The sequence below is a fragment of the Quercus suber genome, unplaced genomic scaffold, assembly GCF_002906115.3.
Source record: "Quercus suber isolate HL8 unplaced genomic scaffold, Cork oak 2.0 scaffold_401, whole genome shotgun sequence".
Taxonomy (NCBI): domain Eukaryota; kingdom Viridiplantae; phylum Streptophyta; class Magnoliopsida; order Fagales; family Fagaceae; genus Quercus; species Quercus suber.
In genome coordinates this window covers 269,090-289,427 of record NW_027069852.1, presented here as the reverse complement: position 1 = coordinate 289,427, position 20,338 = coordinate 269,090, and the positions used below count along the sequence as shown (strand labels likewise).

Sequence of the window (20,338 nt, the reverse complement as noted above, 5' to 3'; positions counted from 1 at the left end):
TCCTAACCAGCTTGCTAGGCGTGCTGTGGAAAATATGCTATGCAGTTGGGGTGGGTTTTCATGAAATTCTTTAAGAAATGTTTGGGGTTTTTGTGTGGGGATTCCACTCCAACAAAAATTGAGAAAGTTGACGGGAATGACTATTATTAAATAAAACATAAGGAGAAGTCGTTTAAGACAATTTAGAAGATGGTTTATTAATTCAAATGAGAAAGGGATTAGATGTGGAAATGACATATAATAGTGATTATTCAACTGTTAATGATTGTTCATTGTGTACTATTCACCGGTTAATAATTGTACATTTTCATGGTTAAGCTTCATTGCACTTTCAAAGGGGTCATCAATTACAACATGGAAATTGATGTTGTCTTGTAGCTATACATTATTGTGTAAACAGATTGGGTGACGATGGGTTGTCTTTTGCAATAAGAACTAAGAAGCACACATACTCTGAGATGTCAACATTTGGGGATTTCCATGTGTCCATATTATAGTTTAAAGAATAATATGGCTTTTCACTTTAGTCAATAGCTTGCCGTATTATCTCTTTGTTGCAAAATTGTGTGGTGCACCGAAATCTGAAATGCTCTTTTTTTACTACATTTTCAAAGTAGAATTGCTAGTCACATCTTTGGGGGGTTGTTATCCTGCTTGTTCTATGCTGTCTGCATCACACTTTTGGACCGCCATCACAACCTTCAGTTGAGAAATCCTATTTGTTCTTGTGGTATTAAATTTAGTTGCTTTTACGGCTATTCCTTTTTATCTAGTTGGTGAAATTATTTATAACTTGTATAGTGTAGGACATTTTAGTTGTTCCAAATATCCAAAAAAGTGAGACCATTTTGAAAAATACACCCAAAAACTATTGCAACCCCATATTTTGATTCCTAAAGAAAACTCCAAGAATCCACTCGCAAAAACCAACTTTGACCAACAGCAAATGAAACTTTTACAACAAAGCCAAAACCAACTTGGATCAGTTACATTTTGTTTGTAACTTTGTATACATTAGACTGCCAAAGCCTCCCTGGGACTTGTGCTCATATACATATCCTATTGCAACGTTGGAACAATATCTTAAATACTCGATTATTGAAATAGGCTTATTGTCTAATGTCATCTCTATATTAGTCTAAACTGTTTGTTTCGCTGGAAAATCTTCTATAAAGATAATTTTTCATGTTTTCTAGTGTTTTGTAACATAAAAAATAAAAAATAAAAAAATTTGGTCAACGAAAAACTCTTATAAAAATAAGGCTTATTTTCTATAGGTTATTTTCCAAAAAAAAAATGGAAAACAATCTCTCTCTCTCACATGGCACATAACTCCTATAAATATTACCTTCTTCTGACTCAGGAAACAATATTTTCTTTGGCTCATTCAGCCTTTCTCATAGTAAAATCTCTTCCCTTTGTTTTTTTTCTCTCTTCTCACACCCGCACTATCACCCCCTATGGCCTTTTCTCTTCCCACAAATTTCTCTCTCTATTTGTCTCTCTTCTCTTTTTTCTCCCTATTTCTTCTCCCTCTATAACATTGTTCTTAAATAAGGTTTTTTTTTTCCTCCTCACAAATCCGTCAATAGTTATATAACAATTTTTGGTATTTATCAAACTATTTGTATTGGATTAGTTTGTCGGTAAAACTATTTGGCATATGTGGCATTTTGAACCATTTAAAATGGAACTTGTGGATATAATGGTTATTTTGCTCTTGATTTGTGCCACTATAGTACACTTCCAATGTACTTAGTTTTTTTCTAATAAATTTTTTTACGTTACTTATCAAAAATACTGTTAATATACACGAACAAGATGAGTATCTGAGATCATGAAAATTGAACAGCTAATTTTGATTGTATCCATTATCAAAATTTTAGTTTGAAAATCAATTTCATTCTTGATTTTTTTTTTATTTATTTTTTATTGATTACATTAGATGGGTTTACACAATACACATATTATACATGTTTTAAATTATACAAGAAATATTTTAAAACTTGTGGATACCAAACACCAAAAAACGTTCTCAAGCCCATTTTCAAGGTTGTTACCAAACACCTTGAAAATGAGAGTTTTCCAAAAAATGCTCTCTAGGAAAATAAACCATTTTCCAGAAAACATTATTACTGAAACAAATAGAGCGTAAGACTATGACTTCAGTCTTCATGTAAGATTATACCTCTGCACTAAACTTCAACACTTGATATGCTACTTGAAGCTCATGCAGATTGGAGGATTAATCTTGGCCAAAGCAAGGATTGATGCAGGGAGAATCCACAATCCATCTCCACATATGAAACCGGAAGCAACTGCAGGAACCATCAAGCTTGCCTCTTTGCTATTTAGCTTATGCCATACAAACACAATCAAACTTCCAACACACATATCAATTGCAAAGTAAGCACCAACAAGGAATGGCACAGCCATGGCCATTGGAAGTGGAACCCATTTCCCAATGTTAGTAGGGGTAAGATCTCTCAGCATGTTGGCAGCCATGGCAAAGGCAAAAAATCCATAACAAAGCTGCAAGCAATGATGGGGCAGGGCAGAGAAGCCTTCAACACCTAGAATTGCCATGTTGCGATAAATGATGGCATATGGGGCTTTGTATTCTCCATTTGGGTTCCCAACATCAAAAGCCTTGTAGAAAAGAAAGAATGTGAGAGGAGCTACCACACAGCCTATGGCTGTCCCAATAGCTTGGCTTACAAGCATTGATCGAGGGGAAGTGAGAGTGAGATGGCTAGTTTTTAAATCATGCATCAAATCAGAAGAGATGGAAACCATGGATTTAATCAGACCACATCCCACAAGTCCTGCAACCACACCATTATTTTTTCCACTCACGGCAGCAAGCACAAAAAGAGCCACTTTCCCATAATTATAAGCCATGTTCATGTCAGTTAAACCCGCACCATAAGCATTGCAGAAGCAAAGAGAGGGTGCAAGAATATAGGCAACAACTACAAAATACCACTTCAACTCCGGGAACATGAGTGGAATCACAATGATAGCAACTATGGAGAAGAGCATATACCCTGTACCTGCCACCCACAATGGAATCCTGTCTCTTATGAATACCTCATTTCGTCGCAGATCTTCAAGAGGCTGATTCTGGTTTTCTGGCCCTGCATTAGTAAAAGAAAACTGTGTAAAGGTTATACAAAAATGAAATCCTCACTGAAAGTGAAATTGCCCCATGAGGGTAGTTCCTTGAGTCTAAACACCAATTGCAGGATGCCAACAATTTAAACAATCAATTAAGTGGATTGCTAGAGTTCCTCAGTTCTTTGGTGATATGACTGCATCAGCATGCTAAGCTGTAAGTGTGTGGAGTAATTGGCTATGTACACAGCAGGAGATTAGGCACACCCAGGAGATGTAGCATAAGTGACCCACTTACATGTTTTAGGGCCCTTCTTGTTCACTCTGCCATGGATGTTTCTAGATGTGAAATATAGTATCTTGAGAAAATTGTAGAGCCCATCCCCAAGGATCATTGCGATGGAAATAAAAACCTGCAACACACATGAGGAGATATAAGACTGGATTTGTCATATTTACAATCACTCTTCAATATAATTTAGGATCCTGCTTAAACAATAGTCTTAAAAAGTCCAGAACCCAGACCTTGTAACCATTAAGACTCTTCATGCTGCTTTCAGATAAAGTTTCAGGGAACCACTCTCCTTTGAGCCCCCTTATCAGTGGCCACATTATTCCCCAAGAGAGCACAGCACCAAAAAGCAACGACAAGTTCACAAGATGGGAACAGATCATTCCTGCTCCAATATAAGTCATACTGAAATCAAAGTAGAATCTGCAAAATTCATTTTCATTAATCAATGATATGATCACTCTCAGATAAGGCTAAAAGATATGCAGAGAAAATTCTGAAGAACGCACGAATTTTTCCAAGCTTGCAGTCCAAATGTAGGGAACTGAGCAAATCCGCATGTCTCTCCAGCTGAATAGAACCATTGAAAGAAACCCCAAAGGAAACTCATCGAAAAGAATTTCATGAATCCATTAACCTGCTTCCTGCAAATAAGATTGAAACCTATTAAGAGTTGTTTCACACTTAAATTTGCTTTGAATTAATTTGAAATGAGAATTATAAAATGAATGCGTACTTGGCTATATTGTCTCCTTTAGGAGTATGAAAGCCATTAATAAGAACAGCAGTTGCAGTTCCACTTGGATATGGTAATTTGCAGTCTATTATCATGACCTGTAGAAGAACACAAATTCCATGACCAACCATTTCAAGTTCAGAAAGAGACAGAGAAACCTTGCCAGAAATTCAGATTATTATAATGCAAATGTTCATATAGAATTATATATATAGATTTGGAGGACATCAAAACCCTTGAATAATTAACTAAACTCCCAATATGCCAAGGTCAATTTCTAATGAAAATAATAAAAAAACACAAAGCATACCTTTCTGAGAGGAACCAATGCCAACAGCCCAACAAAGCAGCTTACAAAGAGGAAACCAGTCATCCAACCAATCCCAGGCTCCTTGGTGTTAGGAGTATTCCCATCTGTATCAACCCCTGCTTGCTCATATGTCCTCCTATTCAAACCCAATAGATAAGATCCAAAACCACCTGCAATCCCATAATTGATTACATATAAAACATATGCAATAGTAACTTGTAAAATATCTAAATTAACAAAAGGCAAAAAAAAAAAAAGAAAAAAAAAAAGAAAAAAAGAAAAGAAAGAAGACTGTAAACAACAAAACAAGATCAAAATCACCAACCTCCAAGAGAAATGCTATAACATGCAACTGCACATGTCTGAATTATAGTGTTCTCCTGTCGAGTGAATGGAATTGATACAATTCCAGCCTTCTCAAGTAGTGCAGTCCATGTTCTGATAAATACAAAGGCAAGGAGAGCAGCCGAGACATTGAGGTTTGGGACTAGACCAGTTGTGAGGTTTAGCTTCATCACTATCACACTATACATGATTCCAATAGCTAAGCTTGCAACAAGTCCTCTAATTGTAATCTGTCTCTTCCATGGGGCAATTCTCTTCACGTCTTCTGGCTCTTCACGAGTCTCTTCGATATCCTCTCTCTCAATGTTCTCTATCTCATTTGATTCTTCCTTGTTCATGTTCCCCATTTCAATTATCAAAATCTTCTACCTAGTCCTACACAATCCAAAAACAACGAAAACATCAATAAAAAATCCAACTTGATGAGAAAACATTCAAGTAGACAAAATAGTACACATGAATGATCTTACCTTTGCTCAAGAACAAAAAGATCAGAACTTTGGAAAGCTTACAAAAATTCAAAACTGTTTCTTTGATTTCTACTTCCAAAGACCAAAATATTGCCCGTGAGTGTTTGCCACCTTCTTCAATCTATACACCTGAATACCTTTACATGCCACGATAATTCACAAACCACCAGATGGGTAGTGGTGCATCTGAGCGTTGACTCACAAGAACCTCTCAAATGACAATACAACACCCACAAAACCCAATTGGGTTTTCAAATCCAATCACAGGAGTGTTAAGTTCCACACCAAAAAGATGTGAAAACCACACGATTCCCCTTTTGGGTCTCTCAGAGAATCACCTTTAGACCAAGATTAATTACTCCTACATGACCGCATTTTGCTGCAAGATACCATATTTATTTATATATGTTTTTAATACACCATGAAAATACCATAGCAGGATGAAAGGATGAGCATCACAGGCCTTACCATCAGCACAGCTCTGCATGTACTGCAAAGAAGTACAACTTCCACAAGACGAGGTTTTTGTAGTACAACACAAAAACTTTCCAACTACAGCTTCATTGCATTGAACACATGTCCGGCTGCAAAGGCTAAATCTTCTCGTTGACTCTTCTCTCTCATTGGAAAAGAGAAAAGTTGGTTATGATAGGAATTCAAGTGGTTGAAAAAAATAGAGCTCGGTTGGCTCTCCCTTTTGAAATTTCTAACTTTCCATGCGAGCACTCACTCACCTGTAAAAGGACCTAAACAAGAAGTCAAGAACTTGAAGCATCACGCGAGCAACAGGAAGTTCTCTTTGAACTCTTTTAAAGGTCAACATACCCACAAAGCGCACTAATATATTACAAGGTTTTTTTTTTTTTTTTTTTTTTTTAAGATGATAAAAATTCTACTCAAACTAAATTTAAGTGTATATATACATGTGTGTTTTTTTTTTTTTTTTTTTTTTTTAAGATGATAAAAATTCTACTCAAACTAAATTTAAGTGTATATATACATGTGTGTGTTAATCTCTCTCTTGCATACATAAATTTCGGCCTTTGTTCTTTCACACTTCATAAATACTTATACTTGTGAAATAACTATTACACTAAAAATGTACGGTGATAATATATTACAAGGTTAAAATCTTCTTACTTCAAAATTTCACGGTTTAAATTTGAAAAGAGTGTACCAATTGTATACAATGAATTCTGAGTGTGTGGTAATCATTGCTCTTGATAGAATATAAATGATAGGGTAAGATTTTTTGGAAGGTGGACATGCTATAATGGAGACAGTATCCAAAATTGAACACATATTTGAATCATATCATGTCTAATACAAAAAAGTAATAATATTGTACTTATTTATACAGATACATGTCCAAAATTTAACATGTATCTCTTATAAAAAAAAAAATTAACATGTATCTAAATCGTACTAGATCCAATAAATAAATAAATAAATAAAAAACATTTGTATATAATGATGTACTTATCTATAAACAAAGATTGTGCAATATTTACGGTAATCGAGAGCCAGTGAAGTTGTTGTTAGGTGGGGCCAAGAAAGTGTGCGGTGATTTTTTCATCTTGATCTTTTTTATATTCTTGTCGGATTGAGATATGTTTTGTTGTGGGACAAAATTTAGCTACAAAATTTATTGTAGTTTTAGGTTATAAATTCACTTAATAAAATAAATATCATTACATATTTTGAAAATCTAACCAATTACATGTTTTTTACGCTGTAAATGCATATGTCAATTTTTGTGTTAATCGGATATCATTTACTATATAATCTATAATTTTATATGTTATGTATAATTTTAAATTAAAAAAACTTGTAATTTAAAATTTTATTGATGACATAGCTATTAATCTTTAATTTTCTTGAAATTTTGCAAACATAGAGGATATAAGAAGAAGATGTAATCTAATAGTAGATTTGTCAAAATTTACATCCAATAAAAAGATATTGAGTGAGTTTGTAACCTAAAACTATAATTGATTTTGTAACTAAATTTTGTCTTTGTTGAAATTAAATAATTTTTGTTAAAAATATAGTAGATAAAAGTAAAAATTAGTTAAAATAGTATCATAAAACTCAAGAATAATATTAAAAAATATAATAAGATTCATAAATAATAATAAATAATAAAATAAATTAACTTTTTATGCTGAAGTCAGACGCACACTTATCCATTGGAATCCAATTGAATGGTTAACCTTACAAGTCACTCCTGTGTCAAATTTTGATTGAATTTCACAACAATCGTGCCCATGAGAATAGAACGTCTCATCAACGCGCTTTGATGGAGAGACTGTATAATTCGGTAGAATTATTTAATTCTCGCAGCACTGTTTAATGTGACTTTTAAAAAGAGATGTGTGGTAAGTAATTCTCGCATCACTTTTTAATGTGACTTGTATCGTATTTAAGTAATTCAAATATGTAATTTTGTTTGGTAATGTTGTTATAGTAATATTATTTAAGTGTTATGAAAATATATATAGGTAAAAAAATATTACAGAAATATATGTTATGTTGTTTAAACAACAAAAACTGTTATTCAAATAACATTAACAAACAAACCCTTAATTACCTCAAAACTGAAAAGATAAACAAACAGCCTTTCATTTCTTGTGCTTCTTTTTCTTTTTTTCTTTTTCTTTTTTTACTATTTCTTATATTTATTTAAATTATTGATGATGCAATTAAATTTAAGTCATTCATTTCTTTGTTTTTATTAAGAGGAACATTTATGTATTTCAAAATAGATAGTATGATTTTAAGAACTCCATCATGGGATTACCTTATTAGTAAGTTTAAAAGATCTTAATATGGGTTTAACTTATTCAGGACTCACATGTGACTCATTAATTAGAGTTGACCAATTGGCCAAATGCTTGGGAGTCAGGATAATGCCAGTACTTTCCTTTGGAGTCCAAATCTTCTGTCTCACTTTTCCTGTTCCATTCTATACTCCACCAATAAATACTTACCACATATTCACCTAATTAATTAAATATTATTATTATTGACTTATTAATCCTACAGTTATTAATTAATAGTATCACGTGGCAAGTATTTATTGGTGGAGTATAGAGTGGAGCAGGAAACTCTTTCCTTTGTATTGTTGGTTTTGTTTAGATATCAATTCTTAAGGAAATATCATTTAAGTTTTTTTTTTTTTTTTTTTTTTTAGATATCAATTCTTAAGGAAATATCATTTAAGTTTTTTTTTTTTTTTTTTTCAAATACAAATGTGTGTGTGTATATATATATATATTGTCCTGTTAACCTCTTAGGGCATTTGTTAATAAACTAAATTTAAAAAAATTTATATCACTTTCGTGATAAATATAAGAAGATGTCAAAAAAATAAATTTTTTTTTCTTTTCTCATAAAAAGTTTTTAATAATATTTCTTAAAGCAATATCCTTAGGACATCTGTTAACTTTTTCTTTTTAACTTTTTATTTTATTTTATGTGTATAGGTTTTTAAAATTATCATCTTTTGCATAGCTGAAATAAAATTGTGTATTTATTTTTCAAATAAAGTGATTTTTTACATTCCTAGCCCTTCATTTTATGGCAAATCAAAACTCCACTTTTTCTCCTCAGATGCGAGGGAAAAACTGGAATTTTGAGGGGCTATTGTGGGGATAAGAGCCCAAATTTGTATATTGGGCCTTGTGCCTTATCCGAAGACGTGGACATGTCCGAAGAGGAGTAAATGATTGAGAGAGACCCTAAAATTGAAAATCACATAAGAAAAGAATGGAGGAATATAGTCTGAGGAGTAGCTCCTTCTCGGATACGTTGAATATCAGTTAAACCTGTATTTGGGTAATTTAGGTGACTTTCCAGGAAGTTCCAACGATAAGGATGTACCTCAGGTACGTACAAAGGTGATAGGAGCTCAGAAATATCTAAAAAAAAAGCTGCTATCACTGCATTAAATGCACTGCAACAACTTTTCTAACCTCGTTTATGTGGAAAGACCTCTTGACGGTACAGTCTCAGCTATCACCATTCACAGAGAGCTAGAGAAGATGTCTGATGGGACATAAACTCAAGTGAAGGCTTAGATGATTAACAAGTGTACGATCAGGATGATCTGAAAAGAACTATATAATGCAATGACCTCTCATAAGAGGGGGATGAGAAAAAAATGAGAAAAGGAGGACTGTCGTATTCAAATCTGTATTAGCATTTAGTTCTATTAGTTTATTATTATAATCCACGTCCTTGGACAACCAGTTCATTCAATTTTTATGTATCTTTCTTACTTGTTCATTTTTTAAATCCCTATTAACCGTTGTTAAATTCACTAAGGACCCAGTTCGTTTACCCACTCTCTACAAATTTATTGTATTTAGCTCATTGGGTCTATATCCCATATCCTTAGGACTTGGGCTACAAATTGTGACCCTACAATTAATATTAGTTGTTAGTTTGTGCAATGCACGAGAAAGTTCAAAAAAATTATATATGATCATATTACACTAATAAATAAATAAAAATCTAATTATAGAATTTGTATAAATAACTTAATTTAATTAGTATAATTGTAAATAAAGATAGATTATATCTATTGAATTTTCAAACAGTATCATAATTTGGTCATTTTAAAATAAAATAGAGAGTGAGAAAATGGGTGAATGGAGTAGCCTTTTTAGATCACAAGCTGGTTTTTTTTTGGTATTGTTAATTAATTGAGTTACCTTGTATTTTATTTTGTGATACTTACCACCCTTGTGGTTTGCTTTATAAGATATTTACTGGTTTGCTTCATGTAGTATTTTTACTAATTTATTAAAATTCGATGACATGGCATCACAACACATATTGGGAAAAACTTAAAGAAAAAAAATTGTTCTAACTTAAAGTTTAAGCCTTGTGAACATACACAAACTCTAATGAGATTTGAAGGAGAAAGTTATAGAGAGAACCATTACCATGAGGTCGTGGTAGAACAATCTTTAATTTTCTTCAACTCTTTCTCTATATATGATGTTTTGGCACTTACAATAAAATCAAATTCCGCTAAAGTTAGCGAAAAAGTTTCATAAGCAAACAATTTTTTATAGGTGAAGTGAAACCTCATCAAGTAGGATTTTTTGGACACATCCTTGGGAAGTAAACCAAAGATACACGACCTCCCCCATCAAAACCATCTCATAAACAAACTATAAGAGAGATAAATGCCTCATAAACAAACCACAAATGAGGCCAGTGTCATAAATAAACCACATGGTGATGGTATGTGTACTTTAGCTATAATTTATTCCATCTGATAGTGATTTTATCAAATTGTCAAATTAAAAATTTGAATGTAATTTACGTTTTGATTAAGTAAGAGTGTTTTCAGGGAAAAAAATAATTATCAATTTTTAAGATTTAATCTATTTGAGAAATCCCATAACAAATTGCTCACAAACCCTCTTCTTGTTTGGGATCTGCTTATTTTGCTAAAATTGAAAACTTGTTGCTAAAAATACTGTAGATAAAGGTAAAAGTTAGCTGAAATAGTACAGTGAGATCCATGAATAGTACCAAAAAGTGCAGTGGAACCCATGAATCATACAAAAAATAAGCTAAATAGTAAAATAAGCTTGTTTTTAATTTTTGCCAAACACACTAAATAATGACAATACGGTAATACCATACTCCCTACACATCACTTGAGTTGATTATATCGTAGTGCCCTTCTTTTTAACAACAATAATCATATTTTATTTTTTTAAAACAACAATTTCAACATATAATATATATGATAATGTGTTCTTTATTATTGTGTCAAAACACAATTAGTTTTGTGGTGTGGTGAGATTTAAACTCTAAATCTCTTATTTGACAAAAAAAGATTTACTAGTTGAGCTGATTAAAATTCACGTTGTGTTGTATATTTATAGTATTATTATAATGTTTTCATTATGTGGCACAATATCATCATCCTTTGTATATAAATCAGAAGGTAAAATTTAGGTATAGTATTTTAGGTGATATATATTAAGTTCTCAACTTAAATTCAAACTCATGGCTATATTGACTAATGAAATACAAATAATGTATTCTTTTCCTAGGACAAATAAATTCAATACATAATTCAATATCATGCCAAGAACATTGTAGTTCAATTGACACCTCCTAGTGTTTATAATTGAGACATCTATGATTCAAATCCTCCTACTCTCAACTATTGATGTATTAAAAGAGGGAAAAAAAAAATCTTAAGCAAATACATTTTTATACATGAATACATATAAACATATAGAATTGTATATACTTAATTTGAGTTCCATACTCATAAGTTTGTTCATCTGTTATGTTTTAACTTGACTCATTTAATAGTTGAATCTAAATTGTTGGGCTATTTGGAGCTTGATTTTTTGTTCAATTCGATTTTGACCTGACCTAACTTGAAAACATTACAGTTTTAAATGAGATTTTTTTTGAGGTTTAATCCATGGAGTAAATGCTTGGGTTTGACCCCCCCCCCTTTCTAGGTTTGTATATATATATATATAACCGCTTTAGAATTAGGGTTGATGTATTATAAATTGCCTTTATACTATTCTCTAACATAGTGAAAATCGCTACAATTCTGTGGACATAGTCATTTTGCAAAATCGTATGAAATTTGTATTGTGAGATTATTCTTTGCATGTTCTTTTCTATTTTGTTTCTTAAAAATAAGAAAGGGCAAATTACACTATATGTGATTTGGCTAAAATTTAAGTTACCTATCTGTAATTTAAAATTTTACATTTTAACCACCTGAGGTTTGACTGAAATTTAAGTTGCTTACTTGTAGTTTGAAATCCCATGATGCAACTGTTATGTTGGATTCTTTTTTTATCTTATTTAATATTGTATTTTTATGTATTTTTGTGTTTTTGGATGAGAGAAACATAAAAGTGAAGCAAAATCACATACTTAGTTATGTTTTTAATAAAAGTGGGTTAACTGAATTAATCTCAGGTGATTAAAGTGTCAAATTTCAAACTAAGTAACTTAAATTTGGCCAAATCATAAGTGGGTAAGTTATAATTTGCCCATCCCTTAAAAAAAAAAAAAAAGTTAAAATTTGCCCAAAAAGAAAAGAAAAGCTATTTAAAACTTTAGGAAATTATAAACCAAAAGCCCAAACCCGGATAAATTTTCCTAGTTTGGATTTATGAGTTCCCATAATCCGAGCCCACACAAACACAATCAACCAATTCAAGCCCATCCCCTCAAATTTCGAATAACCAAAATTTACCAAAACCACCCCAAACCTACAAACCCTTGTAGGACAAAAATGAAACCCACTATTAAGGGCAAAAAAGTACTTTCAATAATTCCCCAAATCCAGAACACACCACCGTCTCTTTCTGTTTCACTTTCTCACCTTGTTCCCCAAGCGTTCTTGCGTGGAAACCAATTATCATCTCCGAAACCCCAAAACAAAACCAGAAGCAAACTCCAATAAACCCTAAATCCCAAATATATATTCACAGAGAAGAAAAACCCCAAATTTCTAAATACAGTATATAATAATGGGTGGGTCATCGGAGACGAAGTTCTTGCAAGAACTGGTGCTCTACGCGGCGAGCGCCGCCCTAAGTTGCTTGGTGTTGTTCGCGGGGCTCCGACACCTCGACCCGAACCGGGAAGCTTCCAAGAAGGCGCTCGAGCATAAGAAGGAGATCTCTAAGCGCTTGGGCCGGCCTCTCATCCAGACCAACCCTTACGAGGTAAGCTTCTTCTATATCAAAAAAAACGCCACCGTTTCGGTATGTGATTGTGTGGTTTCTTGAAGAATTTGTGAAAAAAGTTATCATTTTTATGAGTTTGGATTAATGGGTTTTTTAATATTCTATGGTGAATTTGTGAAAACTTTCCCAATTGCATAGTAGAGTTTGGATACCGTTTATTTTGTTAAAACTGAAAAATTATTGCTAAAGTCTGATATATAAAAGGCAAAAATTAGTTAAAATAGAATCATGAGAGCATAAATAGTGGCAAAAAGTGTAGTAACATCATGAATAGTAGCAAAAATAAGCTGTAGCAAAAATAAGCTGAATAGTTGAATAATTTTTATGTTTAATTTTTAATTATCCAATTTTGGATAAAGGTTTTCTTTTTAATGAAGTTATGCATTTTTTTTTTTTTTAAGATAAAAGCACACTACTCAGACTGGCCATAGAGATAATATAGTGCACTCACTTGAACCGGCGGCAGCATTGATTAATTTTTTTGGGTTTCATGAAGCTGCCATTCTGTTGATGATTGTGGTTTTGTTATTGGCTTTGTTCGTATTGATGGGTTGGTAAATCTAGAAAAAGAACATGGAGAAGCATGAATTTTTCGGTTATGAAACAATTTCTGTTGGGACAGAAATAACTTGTATGGATGCTGTATGGATTATGAATTAGGATATGTTTGGAGCGGAGTAAGATGAGGGAGAGGGTTTGAGAGGAGAGATTGCTGGCTGCCTTCACCACCCCTCTCCCCTCATCAGTCATGTCCCTTCATCTGAACATAGAGTTACTCGCATAAGTGTTAAGAGCCTTGTAGCTTAACTGACATCTTCTGGTGTTTCCAAAAATCCCCTCCCCGTTGAATTATCATAATAGAGTTAGTCACACAAGTGTGAACGCTAGCATAAGAATGATAAGCTAAAGAATGTGGAAGACCTTTTAGGTGCAACTTGTCTTTGCGCAATAGATTTTCTCATCTTTATTGATTAATGTTGGAATAGGGGAATTAAAATTATGTGAAATGAACTCTAGTTTGTTTTTATGCCTGACTTGCGTTTCTTCATTATTTTCAGGATGTCATAGCATGTGATGTTATAAATCCTGACCACATTGATGTTGAATTTGACTCTATTGGAGGACTGGAGGCCATCAAGGAAGCATTGTATGAACTGGTGATACTTCCCCTAAGGAGACCTGAGCTTTTTTCCTATGGGAAGCTTCTAGGTCCCCAGAAAGGGGTCTTGTTGTTCGGACCTCCAGGTACTGGAAAGACCATGCTTGCCAAAGCTATTGCAAAAGAATCTGGAGCTGTTTTCATCAATGTCAGGATATCAAATCTGATGAGCAAATGGTTTGGTGATGCACAAAAGCTTGGTGAGTGTAGATTACAATTACACTCCCCCACGCCACCCCTCTGGATTTGAGGGTTTTCTGTCATTGCCCTGGCAAACATACACAACTACATGAAGTTATTTTGGCCTTGTATATATTCTGTTGTGATGGGGCTCATTATTTATGGGTAGTCAAATTTAGTTTGACTCGTGATCATAGAAGCGTGAATGATCAACTAAGAACACATGACTTACTTGATGTATTAGGTTTATTTAGCTGAACAGAATAAGACAATGCATAGATGCTTTCAGCACAGTTTCTTTTGGTTAATGAGTAACGACTATATGGGAAGAAGATAGTTTAGGTGCATTCTGTTGTGGACTTATCTTCATCCAATCTAATTGAAATGGTTTTCCAATCATAGGTTGACCATCTAATTTATAATATATTTTGCAATTTTTTTTTTGTGCTATTAACATGAACCTTAAATAATGAATATAAAAATAATTGGAATATATTTCATAGATATGAATTTTTATAAGAAAGTATGAGTAGTATGAATGGAAGAGAATGTTGCACTTTTTGCAGGAGAGTGTATTGACAAGTATATACCTTGTTAATATTGATAGCAATCATACATAGATGTGGGGAAACGATTTTCTGATCAAAAGTGTTGAAGTAGATCATACTATTTTTTTAGTTGTTATTGTATTTCTTTTGCACAGTGTAATGCTTTGATTTTGATGATTATTAATTTTTTACTATGGTTTTGCAGTGGCTGCTGTATTCAGCTTGGCTTATAAACTCCAGCCAGCTATCATATTTATTGATGAGGTTGATAGTTTCTTGGGTCAGCGCCGTAATACAGATCATGAAGCATTAACAAATATGAAGACTGAGTTCATGGCTTTATGGGATGGATTCACCACTGATCGTAAGTTTGTGCCTTGGACAGCGCCTATGTCTTATGATTTTCTCATTGAAAAATTGAATCTAAAGTAGGTTGTTCTTGCAGAGAATGCACGAGTGATGGTTCTTGCTGCTACTAATCGCCCATCAGAACTTGATGAAGCAATACTCCGGCGTCTTCCTCAAGCATTTGAGATTGGGATACCAGACTGCAGGGAGAGAGCTGAGATACTGAAGGTGATTCTGAGGGGCGAGAGAGTTGAAGACGACATTGACTATGTCCGCATAGCTAGCTTGTGTGAAGGTTACACAGGTTCAGATCTTCTCGAACTATGCAAGAAAGCAGCCTATTTCCCTATTAGGGACCTACTAGTTCAAGAGAAGAGTGGGAAAAAATCTTCTGTGAGTATATATATCATTTTCTTCTTCTACAATTTAGTCCTTTTCATTTTGTAATTTAAAAAAAAAAAAAAAAAACAAAAAAACGAAAACAAAACACTCTCCAATTTGGTAGCATGCTTTGGTATGGCAATGAGATATTTTTCAATTGGTAAGTTACACATGCACCCGATGGGTCCACAACTTTAGCCTCCACCTAGCACTTATAAGGGTGGAGGTGCCAGTTGGGTCATTTCATTTGAATCTTTGGAACTGCCAACCCCACCTAACCAAAAAAAAATATTTGGAATTCTCTTGCAATATGGACTAAACTTATCTTGAATACATGAGGATGTCACCCTTTTAAATTTCACCGCATACCCGATATTCCATGAGTTCTTTTCAGATGGTAAACATAATTCTATTTGTTAAGTCCTGGTTTCATTTTCTTCCTTAATCTCCTTTGCACTGCTAAAAACCATGGATGTCCTTGGGAGTCAGAAATTTAAGAATCAGGGCAATAAACAACATTCTGTTAGTATTGCATGACAGTAAAATTCATGGCATCAAGTAACTTTTATATCGGCTTTTTAAATGTTGAAAAATGCTAACATGCCTGGAGAATAAAGGAATTCAGGTATTCTTATTGTTTTAGTATTAAAAGAATTCTAGTTATTTGTATAATTTTTTTTTTTGCAAAATTTACCTCTTTATGTAGATGTAATGTTCTGAAAGATACTCTTTTGTATGTGTGTTTTGTTCCAGCCACCGAGGCCATTGTTTGAATCAGATTTGGAGAGAGTTATTGCCACATCAAAAAAGACAAAGGTAGCTGCTAATGAATACACTGGATTGAGCTCACAATCACCAGGGTGGTCGAGGAATTCGGAATCAGGTGATTATCCTGTTCAAGCTGCAATAAGTGAGCTCTCGAAGCTTGTGGTTTCCCAAATCTTGAATATTCAATCAGATGCCCAGGAACCTTGAATTCATCACAATTGAAACCTACTCTCCTGAAGCAAATTTGTTATGTAGTCTAGAGCTGTAACTTCATTAGTTATAGAGAATTACTATACATGTCTGAAATTTGTTGTGGGGTTTTCATATTTTGGATGTCTTCCAGAATTCACATTTTGATGTAGCAATTGGAACCATCTTTTTAATGCAGCTCTGATTTCAGTTTCTCTCCTCTTTATCTTTGAACTTTTACAAGTTATGCTTGGTTTGCGGAACATTATTATCTCCTGAACATGGTCATTGTGGTTAGTTTCTTTGATGTTCATACACACCTCAAAGAATTGAGTCATCCTGTGGTTCAGTCTCTATGTGGGTGCATCCAGTGGTTCATTTGACAGTCGATTTATAAGAATTTTAACCCTTGTGAGTTCCAACTCGATTGAGCAACAAGAAAATAAATTTATTTACTTTTGTTTTGGTTATTTGAAGAAAGTAGTAAGTAAATAGGAACGGGAAAATAAATTTTGATAAAATATTCTTCTCAAGGCCAATCTTTCTTGGATATTAATCAACTTTGGAGAGAATTTATTTTCCTTTTCCTTTTTCTCCTCTCATTTGTAAGGCCTACAGGAGATTGAAAATCAATTGTTAATCTGAGCACTTAGTGATTATATTCAAATTAACCTCATGCACAATTGGATCTCACTAACACTTATTAATCATGGATTGATATTAAGTTGGACATGATTAGTTCTTATCACTAACACTATCTTACAATTGTGAATGAACCTAGTGTAACTCTTTTACATATTTAGCCTAAGGCTGATGTGGATCTTATTACTTAAACTTTCTGTACAAGTAGTTCAGCTGGGTTTTTCAAGAGTTCTTAGTTCATTTATTTAGCTAGGTTGCAACAGCCAGCCACCAATGATTAATACCATCTAGGAAATAGTTGGCAGTGGAATCGGTTTGGTTGGGTTTCAACTTTCAAGTGTTGTGTCAAAGCAATACTTCCTAAAAGTAGGCAGATGCAACTAATTAAGCAAGTGCAGGCTTATCATAAACTTTGGAAGTTGCTGCCTTTTCCCTGTCGCATTCATTTACTATAGAGGCAGGACCACTTGTAGCTGTAGCAACATAATAGAACAGAAACTACAAAAGCAAATTTGGAAGAAGTGATTTTCAGTAGATTTGAAATATCATCAGTGAAAGGAGATTCCCATTTCCTTCTAAGTTCTATCTAAAACTTTGTATATGATATTGATATCGGCCTAGGTGAGCTTATGCCAGAGTCTGAAAGATGGAACAATATCCATTTCCTTCTTTTTAAAGGGATTGAAAACCGTCGGAAAAAAATAACTAGTTATGGACAAACATCTCCACCAAATATGTTCAAGTTAAACCACTATGCTATTAATAACATCATGGGCCAGAAGAATAATTTGTATTCTTTCATGAAACAGAGCCATAAAAAATTATATGGTTTTTACAAATCGAATCATATTAGGAAATCGCTGTCTGCAGATTTTGTGGCTGATATGACTATGATCATGGCACAGCTCAAAGACAATTGGATATCAGTAACCACTAAACTGTCCTATCTTGCAGCTTGAGTTTGTGACACTGATTAATGGACATTCCTGTCCACAAAACAAGCATGACGTTAGGTAGTTTTGGCTGTTGATCCTTGCAAGTTTGTATCTTTTATAGAGAGTCCAAAATTTTCCACATCAAGTAAATGTGGAAGCTGATATATATAGTCATGCCAATTTTCCAACTAGACCCCATTTGTCATACCCCACTAAATATTGCTCCTCATTATTCAATATCCATATCTTGGGCAACTACAACGCTCAAATTCATATGGGTCCAACAGAGATCTACAATGGTTAAGCAGCAGAGCAAAGCTCTGAGTGGTTTAGTACCTATAGACATATATAAAAGACACACGAAACAATATCTGCACATTAGAAAACTTGGAAAAAGATCAGTTTACTTGTTCAAAGCTGAATGCTACCAACTTTGTAGAGGTAGATAGCATGTGATTCTTTCAAACCATTTGTTTATATGTTTCTTACAAGGAAAGCCGCACACCTTGTGACTTGCGGGGTACAATAAATTTGTTAGTGTTAGGCAATGAGGACTATAGGCCCATAGGGTAGAAGATGACTAGCAATTGCGTTATGAACCAAAGCTGGCAAAGTTGCTCGTTCAAAGTTTTTTTGTTAATAGCGCAATTAGCATGAGATCCTATCAGAATTTTGTTAGATTAATTTTTCTGTTCTCATTTTTTGTCTCTGATTTTCCATACATGTTTGACTGCCTAATACCGATAGTTTATTTTAATTAGTTAATTGTTTTTTTGTTTTTTGGGTGGCATCTAGGGTGTGTTTGAGATATCTATTTTCCATTGCCTTATTTTACTTAAAAAATAAGCTGGGTAAAAAATAAAAATATTTATGAAAAATGAGGTTTTTAAAAAGAGTCAGCTTATAAGCTATACCCCCAAAAAAAAAAAAAAAAAATTGTACAAAAGGTTGTAAACAAACCAAATCTTTACTGTGAGTTTAGATTTACAGTTTTTTGCTTTTTGTTTAAATTTTATTTAAAATAATTTAATTTTTAGATTTTTGAAAATTTTAAGTTAGCTTTTGGTTTTTTGTTTCAAGTTATACAAATAAGCTATTAGAAACAAATTGCTTCCAGGACATGAACTAAAATTTAAATTTTGCCTATGTGACAAACCAAAGTATTTGAATAAATCCAAACTTAGATATATATGCTTCCTGTAATGTGGATACGAAAGTTAATACGACTCATGATTAATATATTTCAACTTTTAAGAAAATTTGTTGACAAACGTATTTTTATTTTAAGTTTTATAAAACTATTACAATTTACAAGTGAGCTGTAAATGAATTGATTAGTAAACTGGCGTATAGTTTGGTGGCTAATATGTAACAACAAATGTAGAAATATAGGCTTCTTGGAAAAATTGTACATGAACAAATTTCGTTCAGGAAATTAACAAACTGAGTTTGAAAAAAAAAAGTATAAAGTTTGGCCATAAGCTTGGGTTTAGCTTGAGCTATGATGACAGAAATAACCTAATTAGTTAGAACTCATGATGTTTGGTTTGGGTCCACTCTATATGATCTAAACAACCATCAATGATAGTTTAACAATAGCGCAATTAGCATGAGATCCTACTAGAAGTTTGTTAGATTAATTTTTCTGTTCTCATTTTTGTTCCTCTGTAATTTTTCATACTTGTTTGGCTGACTAATACTGATAGTTTTTTTCAATTACGCTTCATTTGTTTCGATGAAAAATATTGTATAAAGAAAGTTTTTTGTGTTTAGTAGCATTAGGAAAAAAAAATGAGTTGAAAGAAAAATATTTTTGGTTAACATAAAAAGAATAACTTATTTTTAAAGATTGTTTTCCACTAATATTTTTTGGAAAACAACTCTATCTCACAGTAAGCTAAATAAGAGAAGTTAAAAAATTGTTTTTCAACTTATTTAAGATTACTACCAAACATAGGAAAATGAGATAGTTTTATAGAAAACATTTTTTGGAAAATGACTTATTTTCTATAAACATTATTGCCAAAATAAACAGAGCGTTAGTTAAACCTTTTTTTTTTTTTTTTGGTGGCATCTAGGATGTGTTTGAGTCTTTGAGATATCTATTTTCCATTGCCTTATTTTACTTAAAAAAAATAAACTGGGTGAAAAATAAAAAATAGTTATGAAA

General features: G+C 32.9%; 2 protein-coding genes across 4 annotated transcripts; one reads left to right on the top strand and one right to left on the bottom strand.

Moving 5' to 3' along the window:
* Positions 1-1,950: 1,950 nt before the first annotated feature.
* On the bottom strand, positions 1,951-6,035 carry LOC112005202 (metal-nicotianamine transporter YSL3). Of its 3 annotated transcripts, XM_024037456.2 has the most exons (9): positions 5,736-6,034; positions 5,268-5,646; positions 4,778-5,172; positions 4,453-4,622; positions 4,143-4,240; positions 3,916-4,050; positions 3,640-3,829; positions 3,413-3,527; positions 1,951-3,137 (listed from the first exon to the last, which is right to left on the bottom strand). In XM_024037456.2, exons 3-9 carry the CDS (start codon positions 5,142-5,144, stop codon positions 2,218-2,220), a joined length of 1,995 nt encoding a protein of 664 aa, XP_023893224.1. In that variant the 5' UTR covers positions 5,145-5,172; positions 5,268-5,646; positions 5,736-6,034; the 3' UTR covers positions 1,951-2,217. The 3 variants fall into 3 exon arrangements, with proteins under 3 accessions (XP_023893224.1, XP_023893225.1, XP_023893223.1); XM_024037457.2 differs by lacking the exon at positions 5,268-5,646 and having other exon boundaries at positions 5,736-6,035; XM_024037455.2 differs by lacking the exon at positions 5,736-6,034 and having other exon boundaries at positions 5,268-5,728.
* Positions 6,036-12,620: 6,585 nt separating this feature from the next.
* LOC112005213 (uncharacterized) lies at positions 12,621-16,810 on the top strand. Its single transcript, XM_024037470.2, has 5 exons — positions 12,621-12,997; positions 14,077-14,377; positions 15,111-15,269; positions 15,351-15,646; positions 16,388-16,810. Exons 1-5 carry the CDS (start codon positions 12,800-12,802, stop codon positions 16,607-16,609), a joined length of 1,176 nt encoding a protein of 391 aa, XP_023893238.1. The 5' UTR covers positions 12,621-12,799; the 3' UTR covers positions 16,610-16,810.
* The last annotated feature ends 3,528 nt before the right edge of the window (positions 16,811-20,338 follow it).